This window comes from Ranitomeya variabilis, chromosome 4 (assembly GCF_051348905.1).
Source record: "Ranitomeya variabilis isolate aRanVar5 chromosome 4, aRanVar5.hap1, whole genome shotgun sequence".
NCBI classification, from domain to species: Eukaryota; Metazoa; Chordata; class Amphibia; order Anura; family Dendrobatidae; genus Ranitomeya; species Ranitomeya variabilis.
Window position 1 is genome coordinate 515,488,431 of NC_135235.1, and position 26,636 is coordinate 515,515,066.

General features: G+C 41.9%; 1 protein-coding gene across 1 annotated transcript; it reads left to right on the plus strand.

Moving 5' to 3' along the window:
* The first annotated feature begins 316 nt into the window (after nucleotides 1-316).
* Nucleotides 317-23,255, plus strand: DHX58 (DExH-box helicase 58). The gene is made up of 13 exons (XM_077252141.1): nucleotides 317-409; nucleotides 5,975-6,142; nucleotides 6,770-6,974; nucleotides 9,514-9,704; nucleotides 9,786-9,902; nucleotides 11,314-11,440; nucleotides 12,413-12,604; nucleotides 13,697-13,953; nucleotides 15,399-15,548; nucleotides 15,660-15,821; nucleotides 15,902-16,089; nucleotides 18,857-18,950; nucleotides 22,328-23,255. Exons 2-13 carry the CDS (start codon nucleotides 5,975-5,977, stop codon nucleotides 22,520-22,522), a joined length of 2,046 nt encoding a protein of 681 aa, XP_077108256.1. The 5' UTR covers nucleotides 317-409; the 3' UTR covers nucleotides 22,523-23,255.
* The last annotated feature ends 3,381 nt before the right edge of the window (nucleotides 23,256-26,636 follow it).

Genomic DNA, 26,636 nt, shown 5'->3' on the forward strand with positions numbered 1-26,636 from the left:
CAATCCTGAACGTGGACACATACCCTTATGTCATGTCAAAAGTTGCCGTTTTCTTGGCTGTAGAAGGCTTCGCCCCTACTGGACTTGTTCCTCTTTACGTCATTCTTAATAACAGAATCTAAATGTAGGAAAATGATTGTTTCAGTTTTGGTTTTCCTCTGTGACGCCAAGGTTGGGGCGCACTGGTGGATTTCTTTGTTCTGGATTTACAGCATCGATACCTAAGCTAATGTGTATTGTATAGCCATCAGATGTTGGGCCTCACAGATCCCCTAAGGCCGCCCTCTGCTTGGCTTTCTGTTTAGTGGAAGGGAAACGAAACCAAACCCTGGTATATAGGCAGAGACTGTGGCAGGGGGCTCAGCAGACCAAGCCAGGACTAAGCAAAGACCACCTGCAAGAATTAAAGGTGAGTGCTATAAACCGCAAAGGGCTGGGATATATAGGAAGAGGGAGCAGCAGCCATATATGTGCAGAAGGGGGCAATGAAGTCAGCCTGGTAGTCTGAGCTGTTAGCCATGTAAAAGGCTGTGTAGGGGAAAGGTGCCGATCCCAGAGGTCACTTTCATCTTGGTACTGGCTGGCATAGTCACCTGCGGAGGCGAGCTTAGGATTCCTAGGTGACATTAGTACATAGTGTATGATGGCGAACGGCAGGGAAATGCCAGGAAGAAATTCAACCTTTTCACCAAAATGTAAAGCCTTTATATTAGGTTTGGTTTTCTTTGGAGACTGGTTCCTACTAAACTGCTTTAAATACATGTATTTGTGGGTAAAAATCATTTTTGCAATTGGGTTTTATTAACAATTTGGCATTGTTTGTCTTCTATTTCCTGTATGTTGCACTGTCTATTCATGGATGCAGAATGAGTTAATGGGAACCTGTCATGTGAAAAATGCTACTCACCTGCAGATATGGGGTTAATCTGCAGGTTAATAGCGTTCTGATACTGCCCAGTGCCCACACTGAGAGCTCCGCTGCCCGGAGGAAATTCACTTTATTCCTCCCGTCAGTATTCAGATTTCAAATCTCAAAAAACTGACCCGTCACGTCCAAACATAAACTAAGTGTGAACAGGTGCTGAACCTAGAGTCACCAACTCGTATACTCTCAAACAACTTGTTTGAGTATTCAGATTTCAGTCATAGAGACGGCGCCACCACAGTTCCGGTCACCGCTCAGGGCATAGAAATTGGCAGCTGTAACCACGCCCCCAGCACTGACTGACAGCCGCCTCAGCATAAGAGCTGGCTGTCAGTCAGAGCAGGGGGGACCGATTACAGCTGCTGCTCTCTATATACTGATTGGTGACTGAATCTGCATTGAGGCCACCCCCGTGACTAAAACCCGAACACTGCCAGGGGTGGGAGGGGGACTTTATTTTCTCCCATCAGCAGGGCTTTTAAGTGTGGGGAGGTTAATAATGCTATTAACCTGCAGATTAACCCCATATCTGCAGGTTTAGGCTAAGTTCACAGTAGGCGTTTTTGCAGTGTTTTTTTTAATGCTTTTTAAAATGCAAATTTTCTGCTGCGTTTTAAAGTTCCAGCAAAGTTTATCAGATTTCAGAAATCTCATGCACACACGTTGGTTATTTTGTCTTCAGTATTTTGTGCTTTGTGTGTTTTTTTGCACAATGGAGCATGTCACTTCTTTCAGCGTTAATTCAGCATTTTCACGCATTGAAATGAATGGGTGGTGAAAAAACTTTTTTTTCTGCCAAAACCTGATTCTATGGAATATGACTTTTTTTTTTTTCAACACTAAACTTTATCAGCATGCACAAGAGACAAATATAGCATGCTAAAACCGCAAGAAAAACTAAGGAAAACCTACTTTTTTGCTGCAGCTTCTTTCCTGCCAAGAGATCAGGTTTTGCTGCAGAAAATAAACTCTGAAAAAAAACACCTAGTGTGAACTTACACTAATCGTGTTCTTTCATGTGACAGGTTCCCTTTACTTGAGAATCTGTCCGTGAGCTCCTGATGGTCTAACAGGAAAGTTTGTCACTCTATTATTATCTATATACACTCACCGGCCACTTTATTAGGTACACCATGCTAGTAACGGGTTGGACCCCCTTTTGCCTTCAGAACTGCCTCAATTCTTCATGGCATAGATTCAACAAGGTGCTGGAAGCATTCCTCAGAGATTTTGGTCCATATTGACATGATGGCATCACACAGTTGCCGCAGATTTGTCGGCTGCACATCCCAAAGATGCTCCATACAAGGCAGGATGGATCCATGCTTTCATGTTGTTTACGCCAAATTCTGACCCTACCATCCGAATGTCGCAGCAGAAATCGAGACTCATCAGACCAAGCAACGTTTTTCCAATCTTCTACTGTCCAATTTCGATGAGCTTGTACAAATTGTAGCCTCAGTTTCCTGTTCTTAGCTGAAAGGAGTGGTACCCGGTGTGGTCTTCTGCTGCTGTAGCCCATCTGCCTCAAAGTTCGACGCACTGTGTATTCAGAGATGCTCTTAGGCCTACCTTGGTTGTAACGGGTGGCGATTTGAGTCACTGTTGCCTTTCTATCAGCTCGAACCAGTCTGCCCATTCTCCTCTGACCTCTGGCATCAACAAGGCATTTCCGCCCACAGAACTGCCGCTCACTGGATTTTTTTTCTTTTTCGGACCATTCTCTGTAAACCCTAGAGATGGTTGTGCGTGAAAATCCCAGTAGATCAGCAGTTTCTGAAATACTCAGACCAGCCCTTCTGGCACCAACAACCATGCCACGTTCAAAGGCACTCAAATCACCTTTCTTCCCCATACTGATGCTCGGTTTGAACTGCAGGAGATTGTCTTGACCATGTCTACATGCCTAAATGCACTGAGTTGCCGCCATGTGATTGGCTGATTAGAAATTAAGTGTTAACAAGAAGTTGGACAGGTGTACCTAATAAAGTGGCCGGTGAGTGTATATAAGAGGCATCGTGATTACTTGCTAATCCCGCCCCCTGCCCCCACCACATCACCACACATAATCCCGCCCCCCACCACATAATCCCTCCCCCCCACCCCATCACCACACATAATCCCGCCCCCCACCACATAATCCCTCCCTTCCACCCCATCACCACACATAATCCCGCCCCCCCACCACATCACCACACATAATCCCGCCCCCCCACCACATCACCCCACATAATCCTGCCCCAACACATCACCACACATAATCCCTCCCCCCCACCCCATCACCACACATAATCCCGCCCCCCCACCACATCACCACACATAATCCCGCCCCCCCACCACATCACCACACATAATCCTGCCCCAACACATCACCACACATAATACCGCCCCCAACACATCACCACACTATTGTTATTAACTTCATTTTAAGTTAATTTACCACCTGCGTAAGGGTACCGTCACACAGTGGCACTTTCATCGCTACGACGGCACGATTCGTGACGTTGCAGCGTCGTTATAAGTATCGCTCCAGCGTCGTATACTGCGGTCACACGTTGCAATACACGGCGCTGGAGCGATAATTTCATGACGTATTTGCGATGTAGAAGCCGTTGGTTACTGTGCGCACATCGTATACAACCTGTGTCACACAATGCAATCATGCCGCCACAGCGGGACACTAGACGACGAAAGAAAGTTTCAAACGATCTGCTACGACGTACGATTCTCAGCGGGGATCCGGATCGCAGTAGCGTGTCATACACAGCGATATCGTAAATGCATCGCTGGAACGTCACGAATCGTGCCGTCGTAGCGATCAAAATTGCACTGTGTGACGGTACCCTAAGCGCTATTGAATGTTGTCATTATTTACTTTAGTTTAATCACCAGCAGCGTTAATTAGATAGCAATGAGCGTGCCGAGCGTTAGCTGGCTGGAAACAGCTAGTTTATTACTATAGTGCCATTTATTCCATGGCTCTTTACATGTAAATCTGTCTCTTTCTGAGTTTCTATCTGCTGATTTATGACCACAGGGCACATCAAAGTTGAATGTGCAAGGAAACAAAGAGCCTATAAAGGCCAAAATTTACAATTAAACCCAATTGAAAAAAAAAAGATTTTTTTCTTATCCCCAAATATATGCATTTTAAGGGACTGCATTTAAATGACCGTTCAAACTAAGTCTCGCTGCTGTGCATTTCATGGTGGGGCTAATCATTTATATACACCTTCCCACCTGCTTTATTTCCTCTGTATTCCCCCATCTCTTGTTTGATTGACAACTCTGGCTTCATAGAGCAAGTGGGAAGGTGTACAGTAAATGATTAGACCCGCCTTGATGCACCGAGTGCCTGTGCTTGATTTGAACAGTCATTCTGTGCTGACAGAGACTCTTTAAGTTAAAATAAAAAGTGTCCCCAAAGGTTGCCAACCCCTTTATATCCCTTTATAATCAGCCTGGTTGGAGTCCTCAGAGGCTGAGCATCCTACTACTACTACAACAGCGCTCTGATTATGTGGGCACTGTGCCCGTGATGTCGGCAACAAATGACATCTGTAAGGCTACGTTCACAAAGTGCAGATCTCCATGCAGAAAATCCACAGTATAATGCAGTACAAGCTGCTGGGATTGGAGCTCCCCCAATTGGAAAACTCACATTGGAAAGCTGCTTTTTTATTGGAGGGGTCTGATGGACAGGTCTGGTCACACGCTCCTCCACCAGCGGCCATTGTATGGACAGAAGTGCTGGTCTGTGTGTGAGGAAAGCGGCACTATTTATTATTATTTATTATTATTATTTATTTATATAGCACCATTAATTCCATGGTGCTGTACATGAGAAAGGGGTTACATACAAGGTTATAAATATTGTTTACAGTAATCAAGTTTACAGTGACAGACTGGTACAGAGGGGAGAAGACCCTGTCCTTGCAGACTTACATTCTATGGGATAGTGGGGAAGAGACAGAAGGTCGGAGGTGCAGCAGCTCTGGTGGTGGTGAGGCGGCTGCTCTGGCGATGGCGAGGCAGCAGAATGGTTATTGCAGGCTGTAGGCTTTCTTGAAGAGATGGGTTTTCAGGTTCTGTCTGAAGGATCCGAGGGTGGTGGATAATCGGACGTGTTGAGGCATGGAATTCCAGAGGATGGGGGATATTCGGGAGAAATCTTGGAGGCGGTTGTGTGAGGACCGAATAAGGGTGGTGGAGAGTAGGAGGTCTTGGGAGGATCGGAGATTACGTGAGGGAAGGTATTCCTTATATAATAGAATAAATTGTACCTCTGCCATCAGAGTCCCTGCAGCTTCCTGTCCATCAGAGAAGACTATCACTGAAGAACCTTCCTACCAGGGAGGAGGAGGCGGCGCTCTGTGCATGGATATATGTGATCAATACACTTCTATTTCTGCAGTTGGCTCACAGGTGGAACGTTCCCTTGAATGCTCCTTACTTCTAACATTACCCTGCCTGCAGAGTTCCCCTGTTCTGTGCTGATGTAAGGAAGACTCCCACAGACCACCTGCCTCCCACCCGATGCACAGACACCTTAGTAAAAAAACAATACATTTAATAGCAGACGATGGAACAGCAGTGCGAGATGTGGCCGCACAGTCCTGTGTGTAGTGATGAGGCCGCAACCATGGAGGAGCGTACGGTCCTATGATGACGGGATGGGCAGCCCGGAGTGAGGCAGCAGAGGCAGGGGACTAACAAGAGAAAGTGGACAGCAATGGCAGTTTAACCGCTTAGATGCCAGATGTCAATAGCTACACCTTATGGGTTGTCCACCACTTTCAAAGCAAAAAAGGATGCTCAAGAACTGCAGGAGAGCATCACGTGACCACTGCAGACAATCAGAGATATCTGACAGAGGTTTACTCCTCTCTTCTTATAGAGAACACATGGATGCTCGGCTGAGTGTACATGTCTATGGGGGGAGGGGTTGTGTCTGGCCAGTATTACTATATTTGCCTAATTTAATGTGTGAAGCCCAGCATATCATCAACCATATTCCCATGGTTCTGAAGTCTGCCTCATGTTTTCCAGATGGAGCTGCGGGACTATCAGTGGGAAGTCATTGGCCCAGCACTGGAAGGCAAAAACATCATTATCTGGCTTCCAACCGGGTCTGGTAAAACCAAGGCAGCTTTGTATGTGGCAATGAAGCACCTAGAGATGAAGTCTAATGCCAAGGTTGCCATGATTGTGAACAAGGTATGGCTGCCTCTCCTGGAATATTGTTGTTAAATGTTGGAATTAATAATTGGACAGGTTTTAGATCTTTCTAAAGGAAATCTATCATTCAAGTTGCCCAAATTTCAGGCAGCATAAATCACAGCCTGGAAGCCCGATGGCTGCCAGGTCTATTATTCTCTGAAATGGCTCTTCCCAGCACCATTCTAGGTGATTGACAGGAATTTCCATGGTGTCATAGGGATAGACCTATCAATCACCTGTAGCAGTACTGGCCGGGCTAGTTTGGTCTCTGGCTATGCTCTCCGGCTGGATCTTCAAAGTATTACTTCTTGGAAACACCGGAGCATTTCAGAGAATAATATACCTGGCTTCCATCGTGCAGCCAGGATGCGAATCAAGCACGTGTCCAAGGTTTTTTACTCAGGTGGACTGTACGGCAACCGAAGATATATGTAAGAAGAGACATTAATATAATCTGCCAGTCTTTAGGATTTATTAGTCAGTTTTCAATGTTAATGAAATATTTTCCCCACCTCCTGCTTTTACATAAATTCGAAGACTTGATGGCATAAGCCAATATATACCTAATATGTCTTTAGCCAGAGACGGTACCAAATGTGTAAGGTTTCTTCTTCCATCTGTCAGGTACATCTGGTCGATCAGCACTACAGGAAGGAGTTTCAACCACATCTCAAAGACAGATTTAATATCATTGCCGTAAGTGGAGACACGGAAGAAAAGAGCTTTTTTGCTAATTTCGTGAAGAAATCTGACATAGTTATCTGCACTGCGCAAATCCTGCACAATGCACTCAAGAGTGACAGCGAAGAAAAGCATGTGGAGTTGACGGGTGAGGACTTCTGGAGAATAACCACTGTTACATATCAGCTGTGTAGCCATATTATCAAGCCAACATTATCTCAGGGACACACCATCCTAAGGTGATTGATCCTCTGAACAGCCACCATACCATGACCTTTATATTCCTCTCCTGTGATGCATTTTGTATGGAGAGCAATGTTTAAGGCTGTTGGTGAATTTTTGATGTTGCAGATTTCCTCCACCATTTATATATCTACAGTCATGGTCAAAAATGTTGGCACCATTGAAGTTGTTCCAGAAAATGAAGTATTTCTCCCAGAATGATTGCAATTATGTTTTGTTATTAACATGTTTATTTTCTTTGTGTGTATTGGAACAACACAAAAATCACAGAAAATAAGGCAAATTGGACATAATTTCACACAAAACTTCAAAGAAAAGGGTGACGAAATTGTTGGCACCATTCCAAAATTGTGGGTAAACAACTTTGTTTTAAGCATGTGATGCTAGTTCAAACTCACCCTTGGCAAGTAACGTGGGCAATATGAAAATTACACCTGAAACCAGATAAAAAGGGGAGAATTTCACTCAATCTTTGCATTGTGTGTCTGTGTGTGCCATAGTAAGTTTGGAGAACAAAGAGGAGAAGAGGACTGTCTAAGGACTTGAGAACTAAAATTGTAAAAAAAAAAGTCAACAATCTCAAGGTTAGAAGTCCATCTCCAGAGATCTTAATGCTCCTTTGTCCATGCTGTGCAACATAATCAAGAGGTTTACAACCCATGACACTGTAGCTAATCTCCCTGGATGTGGATGTCAGAGAAAAGTTGCTGAAAGGTTGCAACGCAGGATAATACGGATGGTTGATAAGCAGCCCAAATCAAGTTCCAAAAAAATTAAAGCTGTCCTGCAGGCTCAGCGTGCATCAGTGTCAGCGAGAAGTATCCATCGATTTGAATGGAATGAAACGCAATGGCTAGAGACCCAGGAGGACCCCACTGCTGACACAGAGACATAAAAAAGCTAGACTGCAGTTTGCAAACTGTATGTGTGTGAGCCAAAAGCCTTCTGGGAAAAAAATCTTGTGGATAGGTAAGACAAAGGTAGAGCTTTTTGGTAAAGTACATCATTGTACTGTTTGCCGAAAACGGAATGAGGCTACCAAAGAAAACACAGTACCTACAGTCAAATTTTTTGTAGGTTGAAAGATGTTTGGGGGTGGTTTTGCTGCCTCTAGCACTGGGTGCCTTGCCTGTGTGGAAGGCATCATGAAATCTGAAGATTACCAACAGATTTTGGGTCGCAATATACTGCCCAGTGTTAAAAAGGAGGGTTTGCATCCTAGGTCATGGGTCTTCCAGCAACAATGACCCCAAATATACTTCAAGAAGCACCCTGAAATGGATGGAAACTAAGCGCTGGAGAGTTTTGAAGTGGCCAGCAATGAGTCCAGATCTAAATCCCATTATACACTTGTGGAGTGATCTTAAAATTGCTGTTCAAATGTAAGAGACTAGGAGCAGTTTGCAAAAGGATAGTGGTCAAAAATTTCAGTTGAGAGGTGTAAGAAGCTTGTTGATGGTTATAGGAAGCGATTCATTGCAGTTATTTATTCCAAAGGGTGTACAACCAAATATTAAGTTGAAGGTGCCAACAATTTGGAGGGTTTTGTGTGAAATTATGTCCAATTCGCCTTTTCTTCTGTTTTTTTTTTTTGTGCTGTTCCAATACACACAAAGGAAATAAACGTGTGTGTATAACAAAATATGTGGAATTGCAATAATTTTCTGGGAAAAATACTTCATCTTCTGGAACTATTACAAGGGTGTTAACTAGTGATGAGCGAATATACTCGTTACTCGAGATTTCTCGAGCACGCTCGGGGGTCCTCCGAGTATTTTTTAGTGCTCGGAGATTTAGTTTTTCTTGCCGCAGCTGAATGATTTACATCTGTTAGCCAGCATAAGTACATGTGGAGATTCCCTAGCAACCAGGCAACCCCTACATGTACTTATGCTGGCTAAGAGATGTAAATCATTCAGCTGCGGCAAGAAAAACTAAATCTCTGAGCCCTAATAAATACTCGGAGGACCCCCGAGCGTGCTCGGGAAATCTCGAGTAATGAGTATATTCGCTCATCACTAGTGTTAACAGTTTAGGCCATAACTGTATTAAGTATATTTTTGACACAGCAAAAACACATAGGGTCAAAAACTCATTGTGGGCACACAGCCTAATACTTTGACCATGGTCCATCATCAATGGCTCAGGTAAATAGAAAGAAAACAAGACATTTTCATAAAACAATTTCCTTAAAAAGACTAGTTTTGACTTTAAAGAGCAAGAAATAAAGAGGTCCATATCTCTGGAGCAGTATGGCAGATTAAAAAAAGGAATAATCAGGGGAACAGCAGGAATAAAGTAAAGGCAAAAGCTGGCCAGTTTTGACCTCGTGCCAACTCCTTTTTAAAGAATTAGTATCTTTCTATTTTAAACAGATGGAGCAGTTCCAATCTATTTGATGATTTGTAATCTTTACATCCATATTTTGTTCTCTTCTTCAATAGATTTCAGTCTATTAATCATAGACGAGTGTCACCACACTCAGAAAGATACAGTTTATAACAAGCTGATGGGGGCATACATGGAGAAAAAGCTAAATGGAGAGAGAAAGCTGCCACAAATTCTGGGACTGACGGCTTCTCCAGGGACAGATCGGGCGAGCACATTTGAGAATGCCGTAGACCACATTTTAACGGTAAGACTAGATGTACCTGTCTGTGCTGATGTTTTGCCTTACAACTTGATTCTGTATCTAAAAGGTCTCTCTGTTTTCCAGATCTGTGCAAATCTTGACACATGGAAGATAATGTCACCAAAGACATCCATCGAGAGCCTTGTAGCCAATTCTAAGCAACCCAAAAAACAATATGACCTGGTACCACAAAGAGATGAGGTGATAAATGAATATTAGTGTTATACTATAAACTATTCCTATACGGCACCCCTTCCTCAAAATAAAAAAAAAAGGGTCCACGTATTTTCCATAGACATATGATTTCTGCTTTTTAAGCCATGGTCACACCATCAGTATTAGGTCAGTATGTTACCTCAGTATTTGGTGAGTTTTTTTTACCTGAGTATTTGTAAACCAAAACTAAGAGTGGAACAATCAGAGGAAAAGTATAATAGAAACACGTAATCACTTCTGTATTTATCACTCACTCCTGGTTTTGGCTTTCAAATACCGTACTCATGTAAAATACTGACCAAATACTGATCATGTGTACCAGCATTTATTCTACCAGAGTCATCTGTGACCTTAGAGTGATCTACCTAAAATGTGTTTTTTTTACAAAATGTAGAGGACAGAGAAAAGACGAGCATAAGGCTTCATTCAGACGTCCATGTTGCACTTACATGTTCTATCCGTGTTTTTCACAGATAGAATGTTTACCCATTAAAGTCTATGAGGCTGGTCACATGTTCGTATTTTTTCACGTACCAAGTATCAGTGCAAAACTCATGGAAAAAATGGCCATTTTTCTCAAGTATCATGGAGGAAAAAGGCCAATACAAGTCTATGGGTCCGTGAAAAACACACACACAGCACACAGACGACATCAGTGTACTGTTTGTGTGTTGTACGTATTTAACATTGCAAACAATAGGAAAAGATTTGTAATTTATTTGTCCATATATGAAAAACATTGATGACACACTGACCCAAAACACTGATGACACACTGACCCAAAACACTGATGACACAGATGACATACTGACCCAAAACACTGATGACACACTGACCCAAAACACTGATGACACAGATGACATACTGACCCAAAACACTGATGAAGCACTGACCCAAAACACCGATGACACACTGACCCAAAACACTGATGAAACACTGACCCAAAACACCGATGACACACTGACCCAAGACACTGATGACACACTGACCCGAAACACTGTTGAAACACTGATGACACACTGACCCTATACACTGATGAGATGCTGATGACACACTGTCTCAAAACACTGATGACACACTGACCCAAAACATTGATGAAACACCAATGACTCACTGACCCAAAACACTGATGACACCGGTACCATTTTTTGTATATGTGAATAGTACTGACATCTGATTGAGACCTAACTGTAAGATCAAACTGAGGATTTTTTTGCTGAACACATAAATTGGTGGAATATATTTGAAATTGAGACCTATTTGCAAAGTTGCTATCTTTCCTAATTCTGTCGTGGGCTAGTGCATAAATAGGAACCTCCTAAGTTCTGTGTAGTGCTGTAAGCTACATGTCTGCTGTACAATTCTAATAAGTGATTACTGTTTTCCATTGCTCTAGGATCCATTTGGAGACAAAGTGAAGGAGCTCATGGGTGCCATTCATCAGTACCTTGATGACTTTGAGTACACAACAGAATTTGGCACCCAGATGTATGAACAGAACATAGTGCTGATGGAAAAAGAAGGTGAGTTTTATTGTATTGGGCCCATTACTGTAATATACACTGGCCACTTTATTAGAGAATCCTTCTATTTAAATAAAGGAGCTTTCCAGCATGGAATTTAGACATGTGACCCCAAAGTGCCACGAAAGTCAAGGGAGTGAGTTTTTTGTTGATCACGTTAAGTGTAAATCGACAATGGAATGGGAAAATTTAAGCAACTTTGAACAAGATATGGTCATTGGGGAGAGACTAGCCGGTGTCAGTATTTCAAAATCTTCCAACCTTGTGGGTTTTTTGTACAATGGTGTTGAGAGTATTTGTGGATGTAAACAATTTGTCGATAAAAGTGGTTACAGGAACTTGTCTAGAATCGATGCGATGAACAGGTGGAGCACAGTCAAGCAAATTGCATCTGATACGTCAGCTAATAAGTCTGAATGCACAACTTGTCCTAAGTATGGATGGGATGTAACAATGAATGACAGCTTTGAGTGCCGACGCAATAAAAAAAAGCACAAGCAGCATAAATTGATTACTTTTTCCTACTAGATGTCAACAGTTCAGTGTGGTGGAGGTGGAGAAATTACATGGGTCCTCTCATATGTGATGGCTGGACGACTGGACAGTAGGGCTTACCAATGCATTGTCCCTGACCCCTTCATCCCGCTCATGACAGATGTTTCACTGTAGGTGGTGCCATTCTACAATGCAAAATATAAGAGAACATTTGTCACCAGACAGATACGATAGCCTAATGAATAGTGTGTGCCCTCATGTGAAAAAAAAATATTAAAATTTATCAGCAGCCAGTTGTGACCCTCTCAAGCTGTTGTGGGCATTGGAGTAGAACCTAGCATTGTAGCCTAAACTGGTGAGATTAGTCTCTGGCCTAGAGAACCCGTATAAATTGAGCAGTGGCATAAAACGTGATGTCCAGTATGATCCTGCGCTAGGTGACTTATTGTTCATAAACCTTATGTTGGTCTATTTCAGCGGCTGAGAATGCCAACAGGAGGAGAAGAACTTGTGCATTGCACCTCCGCAAGTACAATGATGCCCTCTTTCTCCATGACACAGTAAGAATGAAGGATGCCTATGATTTGCTGGATGAATTCTACATAACAGAGAGATTCATAAAAAATTCTGGAGATGAAACCGACGTCTACCTCTACAGGTTATTCAATGGTACGGTCTGCATTATGATCGTACCTTTTCAATTGTTAGACACCTAAATATTAGAATTCACCAAAACTGTAGGAAAAAAATGCTTACCCTTATTTTATACCTTCACCTGTGTAAAAACAGTAAATGAGTCCTTTGCAGCCCAATAGCTCATTGTAATGCACAATATCACCTGTTTTGGAGGTGGAAATGGACCTCCTTACCTCTTTGGCCGCCGTGAGTCTGCACAGGTTGCACCTTTGATATGTCCGCCACTGGACCTACTTGTCATTTTCTTCTGTGTGAGATCATATGAAAAGAAGGTTCACATGGTACGGTACTGTAGGACGGACATTGTTGCTGTGGTATTGTGCCTGAGGTGTAGTCTAAGGCCAAAGGCTTAGCTTGCTGGCAAGGGAGTCATTGGGCTGCTGGGTCCCTCAACATATCACACTATATGAGTTTTAAGAGATTTATGAGTGCTGTGTGACCAAAAAACATCACTGGTAAAGTTATTGTGTACTGAGGAGCAGGGGAGGAAAGGAATAATAGTGAAAAAGTAGGGTTCACACTCTGCTTGCCCCATCTTATCTCCTATTGGCAAGTGACACTTAGGCTGGGTTCCGATTTCCATTAACTGTTCCCTTTATGGAACAAAATAACAGAAAAATTGGCAGGTACAGATCCAATAAGGTAGTGAATACCAGTGGCTCCAGATGAACTGCGTCATTTCATTAAAAAAAATAATGCAGCATGCTAAGCTATTTGTTCTAGATGACAGAATCTACAGTGAAGACTCCAAACGCATGCTCCAAGATGTGAACCTAGCCTGTGTTTATAAAACGAATGGCAAGAAGCTATAGTATGTAAAGTCCATTTCTGATCAGCTGTGAAAAGTCTTCACCCTAAACAATCCTTTATTATTATTATTAGTATTATTATTAAGAGTAGAAATACCCTTTGAAAGCCATCAAGATTATTACTTGATTTGAGTAGGACTCCAATAGTCCAGCCACACTGTTTGCTTTGGCTTACTTTATACTACAGAACTTTATGCATTAGCTTCTACATAATAATTGCTCTTCATCGATACAACCATATATTTTTCCCATACAGATAACTGTGGTCAACTTTTAGAATTATCTAGAAACATCAAGTATGAAAACCCAAAATTGAAGAGACTGGAAGAGATCTTGAAGGAACATTTCCACGACTCCTCCAATGCCCAAGGGATCATTTTCACCCGTACACGACAAAGTACTCACTCACTATTTGAGTGGATCAAGAGCAATGCTTCTCTTCAAGGCCTCAACATTAAGGCTTCAACTTTGACAGGAGTGGGGTTCAGTAATCACAGCAAACACATGACACAGGTGAGAAACTGGTGATTATTGACCTCTATGGAGAGTATCCAATACGTCTACCATATATTGAACACTGTGCACTGGACAACTTGGGAGCCTTCTCTCACAGATGCCCGCAAATGACTACTGCTATCTCATTATGCAAGATAGGAGTCCTGATGTCAGAGGCCTTCTCCCCACAGAAGTTAGGGTAAATTAGGGTTATTCATATAACATATTGTGTGTCTATATTTTCATGTTACAATAGCAGCATTCTGGACAAATTTGATAAAATCTATTATAAATTGTCTGCGTTAATTGACTAGTACTGCTAATTTGAAATCCATAGTATGTCAACTGACGCTGCAGATCATCACAGATTTCTTTCTTTCCTATGTAATGATACATCTGTAGCATTTTTTGCAGCAAAATCTGCAACAGAATGTACACAATTTTGCTCAAATTTTGCCACAATGAAAATGTCCATTGTGACCCTACCTTTAAAATGGTTCTATAAAAATTTAATTAAATGGCTCACGTCACGTAATTCAAATGGCAGAATGTCCTAATCACAGGATGGGCTGCAGTCTGAAAAAGCACAGCTCCAAAGACCTGTATCTCAAGTAACAGAGGAGCTGTATCGTAACACACATACCTCCATGAACCAAGGAGAATGGTTCTTCAGCTGACTGAGAACAAACGATGTTTCTCTCTAGCTCTTGTCCTCTTTGCTCAATCAGAAAAGGAGAAGATTACTTTTTTCTCCTGTTATAGTCCTTCTCCGACACCTCCAATATGTGTGCTTGTGATACAGCTCTTCTGTCAGTTGAGACAGATGGGCTGCTCTTTCATTTATGTGACGGGGAGCATTTTATTACATTCTTGGAGAATATGATAAGGCAGAGGTGACAATTCATACTGTTTTATTAGGCATGTTGCATAGCCTAAGTTTTCTAAAAACAAATATGGTATTGGGTTGGGAGTAGAGATGAGCGAATTTGCTCCTGGATCACGCCAGCTGATCGGCTCCACAGCTGCATGTGTCGCAGAGCCTGTCTGTTGGGCTCTCCATGCATGTGTCCTGACTGTCACACAGCCGCGACACATGCAGCTGCGGCGCCGATCAGCTGATCGGTCGGCGTGATCCCGGATGCCGGGTTTCCTCTGCAGCTTATTCGGCAAGTGCTATAGCTTGCCGAATAAGACGGAACCCGAGCAAATTTGCTCATCTCTAGTTAGGAGTCAGCTACAACTACATTAACCTTCATGATGACTATCTTACTAAATAACCATTTTATAGCTTTAATAGACAGCGTACAATTAGAGTAGTTTATTCAATTTTAGAATGTTTTCCAAGATTACATAATTTAAGCAAGTCTGCTGACTTATTTACAATGTTTTCGAAGAACACTTATTGGATAAGTTTAACTTATAATTGTGCTTCAGATTTGGTCATTTCCTTCTTACATTCCCAGAATGAGCAGAAAGATGTAATTCAGAACTTTCGGAAAAGTGTGCTGAATCTGCTTATTTCAACCAGCGTTGCTGAGGAGGGCTTGGATATTCCAGAATGCAATATTGTTGTTCGGTATGGCCTGATGACAAATGAGATTTCCATGATGCAGGTAAGACTTTTGTTATAGGTCTGTTTGCCTATCTACACATGTGGCTAATTGTTTTCATGCACAGCCTTCATAATAGCGCTGATAACACTTTTCATGGTGAAATCCTCTTAGGCAAGAGGTAGAGCCAGGGCTCAGGAAAGCTGTTACTCTTTTTTGGCCAAATCTGGAGGGAAAGAGAGTAAAAGAGAAAGGACCAATGAGTCTTTGGAGGCTCTTATGAATCAAGCCATTAAATATGTACAGGACATGCCCGAAAGAGAATATGAAGAAAGGGTAGGTAACGCTCACATTCTGCTATTTTACAATATTATACTGTCTGAGTATTAATGTTCTGGTTTTCTCATTTGATGCAGATTAAAGAGCTGCAGAGAGATTCTCTCACTGAGCGCTTGGTGAAACAAGACAAAATAGAGAGCAAAAAGAAGTTCTCAGCCTCCGATGTCCGGTTGGATTGTCGAAACTGCTCTGCGGCCGTTGCCTATGGGCATGATTTACGCGTGGTAGAAGAGACTCATCATGTGAATATTAACCCGAACTTTAAGTAAGTTTATACTATGGAACTATATTATGTAGTCTAATAAACCTGGGATATATAAGTGAACAGTAGCTTCAATTTATTCATCTCTTGTGCCAACATATGTCATGATTACTTTGAAGGGCAACTGTCAGATCTCCTGATTGTCCCCAGCAAATTTAGTGTCATACAAAAATTCTCTATATCTTTTTCAACAAACCTTTCTTCTCCTACCTTTCCTTCTCACTTAATCCCTATCCCTGCCCTCTCGGAAAGTGTGAAAAAAAAATTGTTCCTAATCTCAAGGATTTTCTGTCTCTCTAGCTGCATTCATATCCACCATATCAATATATTTCAAAACACTTTTATTTTGATATACAGAGGGTTACAAACGTTTTCACCCGCTCTTGGCAGTTTCATGTTTTGCTACCTCACAACCTGCAATTTCACTGTTTTTTTTGAGGGTTTGCATCAGTTCATGTAAAGAACATGCCTACAACTGAACATTTGGTTTTCTTTTGATTGTGAAGCAAACCACAAATATGACAAAATAACTGAAAACTTCAGTGTGCATAACTATTCATCCTCTAAAGTCAGTACTTTGTAGATCCTCTTTTGCGGCATTTACAGCTGCAAGTTGTTTTGGATAAGTCTCTGAGCTTTCCACATCTTTCCACTGGAATTTTTGGCCATTGCAGGCAGATTGCTGAATTACTGAAGTCCATAGACAGACTGGGGACTCAAAAACTGGAAGCCGCAGACAGGAGGTGTAATGGAGACCACAGACAGGTAGCGGACAAAACTCCCAAGTAACAAAAAAGTCTGTCTAAATACCATGGAAAGCCGTAGGTGACTAGAAGACACCCTGGAAATCGCTGGACATGCAGCAGGGGTGCTAGAAGACTGGGAACAGGTAGCAGACAGAACTCCAGAATAACTAGAAACTTTGAAAACCATGTAAGCTGCAGGCAGATAGAAGATGTTCTGGAGAATCTAGCTAGTTAGCAATTTAACCGAAAGCAGCAGACAGGTAGCCGAGGGACTGGAAACCACAGCTAGTCAAGAAACATCCTGAAAACTGTGGATAGGAACTGTACACAGACAAACTAAAATTGTTACTGAAAGTATTAATACCAAGACACAGATGTGTATCTTGAAAGGCCTTATATAGGCCTAGGAAGTTCAACACCTGGGAGCATGTTTGGATACTTGCAAAGCCTGATGTGGAGCACAAGTACGTCTAGTTGACCAAGGTGAGGAAATCAAAGCACGGAACTGGGACAGCTGTGTAACTCCTTTACTATTTTGTATGAATTTTCCCTTTAATTTTCTTGTAAACCCTCTTATATTTTAGCTATATTTCACTTTTTTAGTACATTTTTGTATTCATTTTTCAACTTGTCAATCTACTACCTACAGCACACAACTAACTTTTAATTATCCCTCAGTATGTTAGGGTTGATTAGAGCTAAAACATTTTTTCCTGAACCCCAAACCTTGTGAATCACTAAAATACTTTCAATTTACTTTGATCATAAAACTGCTACGTCCTTTCATATTTTCTCCACCTATTTGTTTTTTCTATTAAATTCCCTTAAAGGAAACCTGTCACCAGAAAAAACGCTATTATCCTGCAGATATGGGATAAATTTGCAAGTTAATAGCGTTAGTAACCTGCCCGGCGCCCGCACTTAGCTGAACGCTGCTGGGAGAAAATGAACTTTATTCTCCCTGGCAGCTTTCCAATTGTAACCACATCCCTGGCCAGTGCAGAGCATGTGTCAGTCAGGGCTGGGAGCGCGGTTGCAGCCACAGCGTCTGAACCCGCGCAGCAGGGCCCAGGTTACTGAAACCGGAATGCTTCATTTTCTCCCAGCAGTGTCCGGCTACGTGCGGGCAGGTTAATAATGCTATTAACCTGCAGACTAACCCCATATCTGCAAATTAATAGCATTTTTTTGTGTCACACGTTCCCTTTAAATTTCTGTTATTCTAAATAGCTGTGAATTTGAAAGCTTTATTTATTTACCCCAGCTATTTTTTTTATTTCTCTCCAGACACTTTACAATAAATGTCCTGTAGGAAAATTAACAGTTTTTATTTCCAAGTCCTAAATTATCTGTTTCCAATATTTCGTAATATCATAACTATTTGTATTTGTTCAGATAAGTACTTGATTATTCCATCCTTTCCTTACCCTCCTTTTCACATGGGGCAAACTAATTTTGATTCTGGCCCTTTTTCCCCACTAAACCAATTATGTCATAATCACTTAGGCCTCCGTCATACGTCCTGGTGATTTTCATACTGGAAAAACCAGTACTGGTGAGATCCGCGGTTCGTGTCCGTGTGCCATCCATATGTACGTATGTGACATCCGTGTGTCCATGTGCTGTCAGTGTGACACGTATGGAATGAAATGCAGCATAGAAATTAAAGAGTTTTAAGCATTAAAGATGTTCGAAGATAGTGATGAGGAACATAGATAGATAGATAGATAGATAGATAGATAGATAGATAGATAGATAGATAGAAAGATACAATTGTTTTGTATATACAAAATACAATGGATGTGCGTTTGTCCATATTTGCAGTCCTTAAAAAATGGACATTAAAAACAGACATGTGAAGGGGTCCTTAGGGAATTTTAAAGATTTTTCTCCCTCCCGCTATAATTGACTTTTAATCAAAACCTACAAGATTTTGGACAACAGAATGATCATAATTAAACTAATTCTATCAGCTATTGACAAAGGGAATTTAACCTGATGTTAATCTTATAATTATATAACAGGCTATATTACGAAGAATATACAGCGCCTGTTGATTTAGGAAAGAAGATGGAGAATTGGGTTCCCGGAAGTGCAATCAGATGCCGCTTTTGCATGGTAAGAAATCAGCATGACAGAAATTTGGAGCAGTGAAAAGCAGAAAGCAAGGTCTATGACATAAGCATACAGAATGATGTGCAGATTTGTGAGTGTATTCTGGCACATATGGTGTAGTTAGTTCCTGCACTTACTGCATCTTGAATTGGTAGCCATTGGTCACAATCATTGTTGAATGTGGTACCTTGAATCTACTGTAGTAAATGATTCTAAGGATCCATCATTCATTTTTATATAAAAAAAAAGTCCACTTTTAAATGCACTTCAAACTATACTGCGTGCACAATTATTCAGCAATTTATATTTTTGTTGATTAATTTTACTGTGGAACAACTACACTGCTGTCAGTCAATACAATAGGTGAATAAATCTGAAATCTGTATATTTAGGAAAGTAAAACTGAGGTTTTATCTTAGAAGAATATTTATATGTGCAGAATTATTGAGCATCTAAATGAAAAGCATCCATTTTCCCATCACAATTGTTTATTTTCATCTGTTAAAGTGAAAACAATAACTAATCAACTCAAAATGAACAAAAATACATTTAAAAAGAATCAGTGCCCAATATAGCCCCTCTTCTTTTGAATAACAGCCATAAGCCTTGAATCCATGTATTCTGTGAGTTTCTTAATCTGTTGACGATCCACTTCTCGGTCACTACCAACCACAGCCCCCCAGACACTGTTCAGAGAGGTGGACTGTTTTCCTTCACTGGAAATCTCCCATTTAAGAAGGGCCCATAAGTTGTCAATAGGGTTTAGGTCAGGTGAGGAAGGAGCCGTGTCATTATTCTTTCATCTTTAAGGTCAAGCAGTGGAGACTTTGATACATTTGATGGAGTATTGTCCTGCATATTTGTCATGGTTTTCTTGGAAGATGCAGACTTTTTCCTGTACCATTGCTTAAAGAAAATGTCTTATAAAAACTGGCAGTAAGTTTGTGAGTTGATTTTGAGTCCATCTTCATGCTCAAAAGGTCCAACTAGCTCATCTTTAATAATACTAGTCGAGAGCAGTACCTCACCTACACCGTGCTGGCATCTGAGTCGACATGGAGATTTGTGCCCATTACTGATCCAGCCACGGACTATCCATATGGTCCATCAAGAGTCACTTCAATCTCTTCAGTCTATAAAACCTTTGAAAAATCTGATATTTCTTGGCCAAGTCTTGAGGTATCTACTTCTGTGTCTTGTTCAGTGGTGTTCGGGTTTCAGCCTCCCTTACCTCGGCCATGTCTCTGAGAACTGAACACCTGGTACTACTGGGCCTCCGGGGACGTTGTAGATCTGGAATATGACAGCACTGGTGGATAATGATTTCCTGATAGCTTTACGTTTGATTCTTCACTATTCTTTGGCAGTTAACGTTTGTTTGTCTTAGTTTTTCAGCACATTTTTTGTGACCCTGTTGCATATTTGCAACAAAACTTTTGATGGTTCTGTGGTCGCACAACAATATCTTAGCAATTTCAAGACTACTGCATCCCTCTGTAAGACTTGTAACAATTTTTTTTTACTTTTCAGATTTGGTAAATCTCTTTTTTGGCCCATTTTTCCTTAGGAAAACAAGCTGTCTAATAATTCTACACACCTTGATAAAGGGTGTTGTATCCTTAGGCCGCACCCTCCACATTACACAAATACACATCATGATCATTATCATGATCTGCTTCATCTAATAAGCATTCAAGTTTATGTAGCTCAGAGTTGGAAAATCTGCATAACAATGATGAAATGGTCAAAATACTCACTTGCTTAATAATTGTGCACACAGTGTATGCCGGTCAGCAGAGGTGGACAGATTGATTTGGAGGACTCCAGTGCATCGGCCAGATCAGTAGTTTCTAGCCATTAGACGGGAGGCTTGCAAATCTCTTTTCTTCTGGGATCTCCAGAGCAGCAGCTTTTCATTAGACAGGCTGGTGCGATGTTATCAGTGCATCATACTGCAATGATGAAGTCGTGTAAGAGATTTATGAGCCTCCTGTCCAGCAGCCATAGACTACTGACCTGGCCAATGGACCAGAATCCCGTTAATCCATCTGCCCATCTCTACTGGTAAGTCATTAATTAATTTATTGGCTGATTAACTTAGTAAAGGCCTCCCATACATAGAATGTTAGCCAAAGCTGCTGTTTTTGGTGGGACTGGTTTACCATCTAATGCTTTTTGGATTTTCCCCTGATAGTTGATGTTGGCATAAAGGATCAGGCATGTTGAATTTCAACAACTGATCCTTTTGTTCTACCAGGAATGAATCCACCACCGGTTGTCATGTAGTGGCTTAAGGCCCCGTCTCACATAGCGAGATCGCTAGCGAGATCGCTGCTGAGTCACAAGTTTTGTGACGCAACAGCGACCTCAGTAGCGATCTCGCTATGTGTGACACGTACCAGCGATCAGGCCCCTGCTGTGAGATCGCTGGTCGTGTCAGTATGGCCTGGACCTTTTTTTGGTCGTTGAGGTCCCGCTGACATCGCTGAATCGGTGTGTGTGACACCGATCCAGCGATGTCTTCACTGGTAACCAGGGTAAACATCGGGTTACTAAGCGCAGGGCCGCACTTAGTAACCCGATGTTTACCCTGGTTACCAGCGTAAATGTAAAAAAAAAAAAACACTACATACTCACCATCTGTTGCCCGTCAGGTCCCTTGGCGTCTGCTTCCTGCTCTGACTGCCGCCGTAAAGTGAGAGCACAGCAGTGACGTCACCGCTGCGCTCTGCTCTCACTGTACGGCGGCTCAGTCAGAGCAGGAAGCAGACGGCAAGGGACCTGACGGGCAACAGATGGTGAGTATGTAGTGTTTGTTTTTTTTGGTAACCAGGGTAAACATCGGGTTACTAAGCGCGGCCCTGCGCTTAGTAACCCGATGTTTACCCTGGTTACCCGGGTGCTGCAGGGGGACTTCGGCATCGTTGAAGACAGTTTCAACGATGCCGAAGTCGTTCCCCTGATCGTTGGTCGCTGGAGAGAGCTGTCTGTGTGACAGCTCCCCAGCGACCACACAGCGACACAACAGCGACGCTGCAGCGATCAGCATCGTTGTCTGTATCGCTGCAGCGTCGCTGTGTGTGACGGGGCCTTTACTCTCCTCACTTCATTAGAAACACCCAAATTCTTGGCTGAATAAGGTGTAAATCGGGAGATTCAGAGAGATAGCTGATGGCCAGAGTGACCTACTCTTTCCTCAGTCTGATAGTAGTGGACATTGACATGTCTGAAGTCCAATCTCAATGATGGTGTCTGAATAAAGGTGGTAGCGATACTTTAAAAACACTCTCTTCTGATGTCTGGTTCATGATCATGGAAGGTTTTTTTTTCTATTGGCAGAAGAATTTAACTTGTTATTGTCCAATAATTCCCTCCCGCAGGCACCATGGGGCTTGATAATGATCTACAGAGGACTTACAAATCTTCCCATCTTAAGCATCAAGAACTTTGTGCTAAAAACTCCTGAGGGCAGCAAAACTTGCAAACAATGGAAAAATGTCCCGTTCCCTTTGGAACAGTTTAATTATACTGAGTACTATGCGGACAACCATTCTGATACAGAAGAAGATGAGTGAACGCTCACAATTATTAAAATGACAAGTTGCTGCTCAGAACTTCCTGATACTGGAGAGGATGACAGTAAAATGGGTTTATCGATATTCCAACAATTTTAAATTGCAATACTAAATCTTTCTTTAATCTGAAAATTCTAAAGGTATGAATTTGGCCCTTAGTTTTGCCTCTTGTAATACTGGGGTCATGATACTTTACTCTGGATATTAATGGCCCATAGTATATGTTCCATATGTTTGTAGGTTGAATTGTCTTATAATATCTGTCTTATGAAATCTGAGGAACGTCTACTTGAAGTTTCTCGTTATTGATAACTAAAAAGGAATGAAAATGATTACTTCCTCAGGCTAAGGCTGCCGTCACACTAGCAGTATTTGGTCAGTATTTTACATCAGTATTTGTAAGCCAAAACCAGGAATGGGTGATAAATGCCGAAGTGGTGCATATGTTTCTATTATACTTTTCCTCTAATTGTTCCACTCCTGGTTTTGGCTACAAATACTGATGTAAAATACTGACCAAATACTGCTAGTGTGACGGCAGCTTAAGGCAAATGATGACTGGAGTTAATGTAAAAAATATATATTCCTAGCTGAAAACTTAAATTCCAAAGGCTTATGAATTAAGATTTTTTTATTTCCTGGCAGCCGGACCAAACTAATGTTTTTGAGGAGTTATCTACACCCGAGTTTGTTCTGTTTTTCTTTTATAGGCCATTAAAACGTTAACAGAGCCATTGCTGCCATATTTGTATACTGTATAGGTTGCTAGTATCAAAAGCACTCTTCCGGTGAAAAAAAGGCTTTAATTGCTTCTGCAAAGCATTACGGTCTACAAAATGTTTTGCAGCCATCCTGTGACCACTCTGTAAAGGTACCTTCACACTAAACGACTTTGCAACGAGAATGACAATGATCCGTGACGTTGCAGCGTCCTGGATAGCGATATCGTTGTGTTTGACACGCAGCAGCGATCTGGATCCCGCTGTGATATCGCTGGTCGTTGCTGAAAGTCCAGAACTTTATTTGGTCGTCAGATCGGCGTGTATCGTCGTGTTTGACAGCAAAAGCAACGATGCCAGCAATGTTTTACAATGGTAACCAGGGAAAATATCGGGTTACTAAGCGCAGGGCCGCGCTTAGTAACCCGATATTTACCCTGGTTACCATTGTAAAAGTAAAAAAAAAACACTACATACTCACCCTCTGATGTCTGTCACGTCCCCCGGCGTCCGCGCTGCTGCTCAGAGCTTCCTGCACTGAATGTGTCAGTGCCGGCCGTAAAGCAAAGCACAGCGGTGACGTCACCGCTGTGCTTTAGGGCCGGCGCTTACACAGTGCAGGGAAGCTGAAGGCGAGGGACGCGACAGACACGGCAATGTAAGTATGTAGGGTTTGGGGTTTTTTACATTTACACTGGTAACCAGGGTAAACATCGGGTTACTAAGCGCAGCCCTGCGCTTAGTAACCCGATGTTTACCCTGGTTACCCGGGGACTTCGGCATCGTTGGTCGCTGGAGAGCTGTCTGTGTGACAGCTCTCCAGCGACCACACAGCGACGCTGCAGCGATCGGCATCGTTGTCGATATCGCTGCAGCGTCGCTTAGGCTACGTTCACATTAGCGTTCGGCGCCGCAGTGTCGGGCGCTGCAGCGTCGCCGCATGCGTCATGCGCCCCTATATTTAACATGGGGGCGCATGGATATGCGTTGCACTTGCGTTTTGTGACGCATGCGTCACTGTGGTGCATGCGTCAGGGCGCAGAGGACGCAGCAAGTTGCAGTTTTTTCTGCGCCCAAAACCATGCAAAAATGGACGCATGCGTCACAAAACGCTGCGTTGTGCATGCGTTTACATTTGCGTTGTGCGTTGCGTCGAAGACGCTGCGGCGCACAACGCAAATGTGAATGTAGCCTAAATGTGACGGTACCTTAAGGCTTTTAGTCGGGCAAGATAAAATCAGGTGTTGACAAAAGCTCTGGTTTTGTGTTGTGTCTGAACCCTCTCTTACGACCTCTGCCGTTAAGCAGCACTGTGGAAAAGTAGGCTCTGTCCTGTTTAACATTAGTGTCCCTGGGAGTTGTAGTTCTGCCCAGGCAGGGAATCCATGCTTGAATGCAGAGTCATTTGCAACCAATTCACTGCAGTGAACCTTGGGAAGGGTTTGTTCTCTGCACAAACATATATATATGTACATATATACACTTGCTTCAAGTTGCCAGTTATAAGTTATTATGGTACTTACTTTGGTATGTTGCTTTGTTTATCCCTATACCCTGAATATCCTGATTATTAACTCTTGACTTTGGCTCATGGATTTTTTTCCCTGATCTTGACCTCCTGGTTTAGATTCAGATTCAAAATAATTTTCTGCCAGCTCGCTCTACCGGCCAGCAGCCACTGCGTGGATGTAACCCAGGGGATCCTGCACAAGTCAATATCTCTGTGTAACTGTTAAAGAATGAAGGCCAGTGTTACCCTGGGATCTGGTAACAGAAGTAGCTTGTGCAAAGCCTGTCCGTGGAAGCCCTATTACAAGCACGCCGCAGTGAACGCTTTGTCTTAAAACACATATGCCCTCATGTATGTAGTTTGCTGGTGACCTACTAGATGGAGGGTGGTTGATCCTCCTTTTAGTCATTCCACCTGTTGCACTTTTTATGCTATTACTGACATAGCTTTTTCACACTAACTGACATTTATCCAATGCTAAACATGATATCTCAATGAGCTCTTAATAGAGCAAGTTTTTTTTCAGCAGTAGTGCATTTTGTAGCCTGGCACAAATTTACTGTTAGGTCTCATTCAGATTTTTTTTTTATTGTAATATTTATTGTATGTGAATAAACAGACCTGTATCCATCAGTGCTCTGGATCAGATTTCCATCAGTGCTTGGCCAGTGTGTCAGTTTTTACTATTAGTGTTTCATCAGTTTTTCTTCTTCGCAATAAAAACTAATGGACAGCACTATGAGTGACTCGGATGCTATCACTGTGCTTCTTTTTTCATTGACTTGAATGGGTGAGTTTGATCCCCTAATTGGATTGACATAATTCTTCCCTCCATTTTTTTCTTTCGGCAGACAGCCGTTCCCTGAAAAATAAAAAAATGGGCACATGAACTTGTTCATAAACTGTAATGTGCAGATGTAATATCCCTTAAATTGATAGCTCACATACAGAAAAAAACAGACTTCTGGATAAGGTCTAAATTGTAAACTTTGGCAATTTACTCGTGAATGTTACAAGTGAAAAATTCCAAGCACTTTATGTCTTGAAAGTAAATTATTTTATAATACCTGCTCTGTAATGACTGCACTTTTTACTTGTTCAGCACATAGAAAAAGCTGCTTATTAATAAATGGGTTTCATTTTGATTAAGGAAGGCATTTTCTGAATTGCTACGATGTAATACTAGGTTTCTACTTCGATGTCGATGTTTACTGGCTGTGTTTCCCAGCAAAGTCGCCAGACTCCTATATGAAAGGGGTTATATGTGGTGAAAGAATCCCTTTAAAGGGGTTGTCCAGGTATCAGATGAAAGTCTGCAGTCACTTTATGTGACTGCAGAATTCTGAATCCTTAGAGTGCCCAGTGCATGCTGTTAGGATCCTCTGGTATTCCCTGCGAGCATATTTCTCGCCTGACTGCAGGTTTGCAATTTACTCACTTTTAGCCACATTCCGGCTAGACGTGCTCATTCTCGCTCAATGTAAGTGAATTATAGCACGGACAACACCTTTAATATAACTGTATAAAAGGCTTTCCGTAATCAGCTCAGTACAACCCTCTATGGGGTTCTCTAGTTATGATAGTTATGATAACTTGTAGAACACATCATAATTTTTTGTATTTCTTGTTGTATATATTTTGCCTTAATAAAAATTTCCATTTCAAATGGATATTTTTGTCCTTATTGTGCTGCTCTTCTTTCAGTCTCTACATACTTGTCAAAGTCTGAGATGCCTTTCACAGGGGACCTTTTACCAGTTTGAGCATGCTAAACTGGCCGCAACATAAAATAATGGCTGCAGATCTGAGTAGAACATTTATAGTATCTCAATTTCTCCTCTCTGTTGCACAAATATTAGTTTTGTAAAATTTAAGTTATAATTTA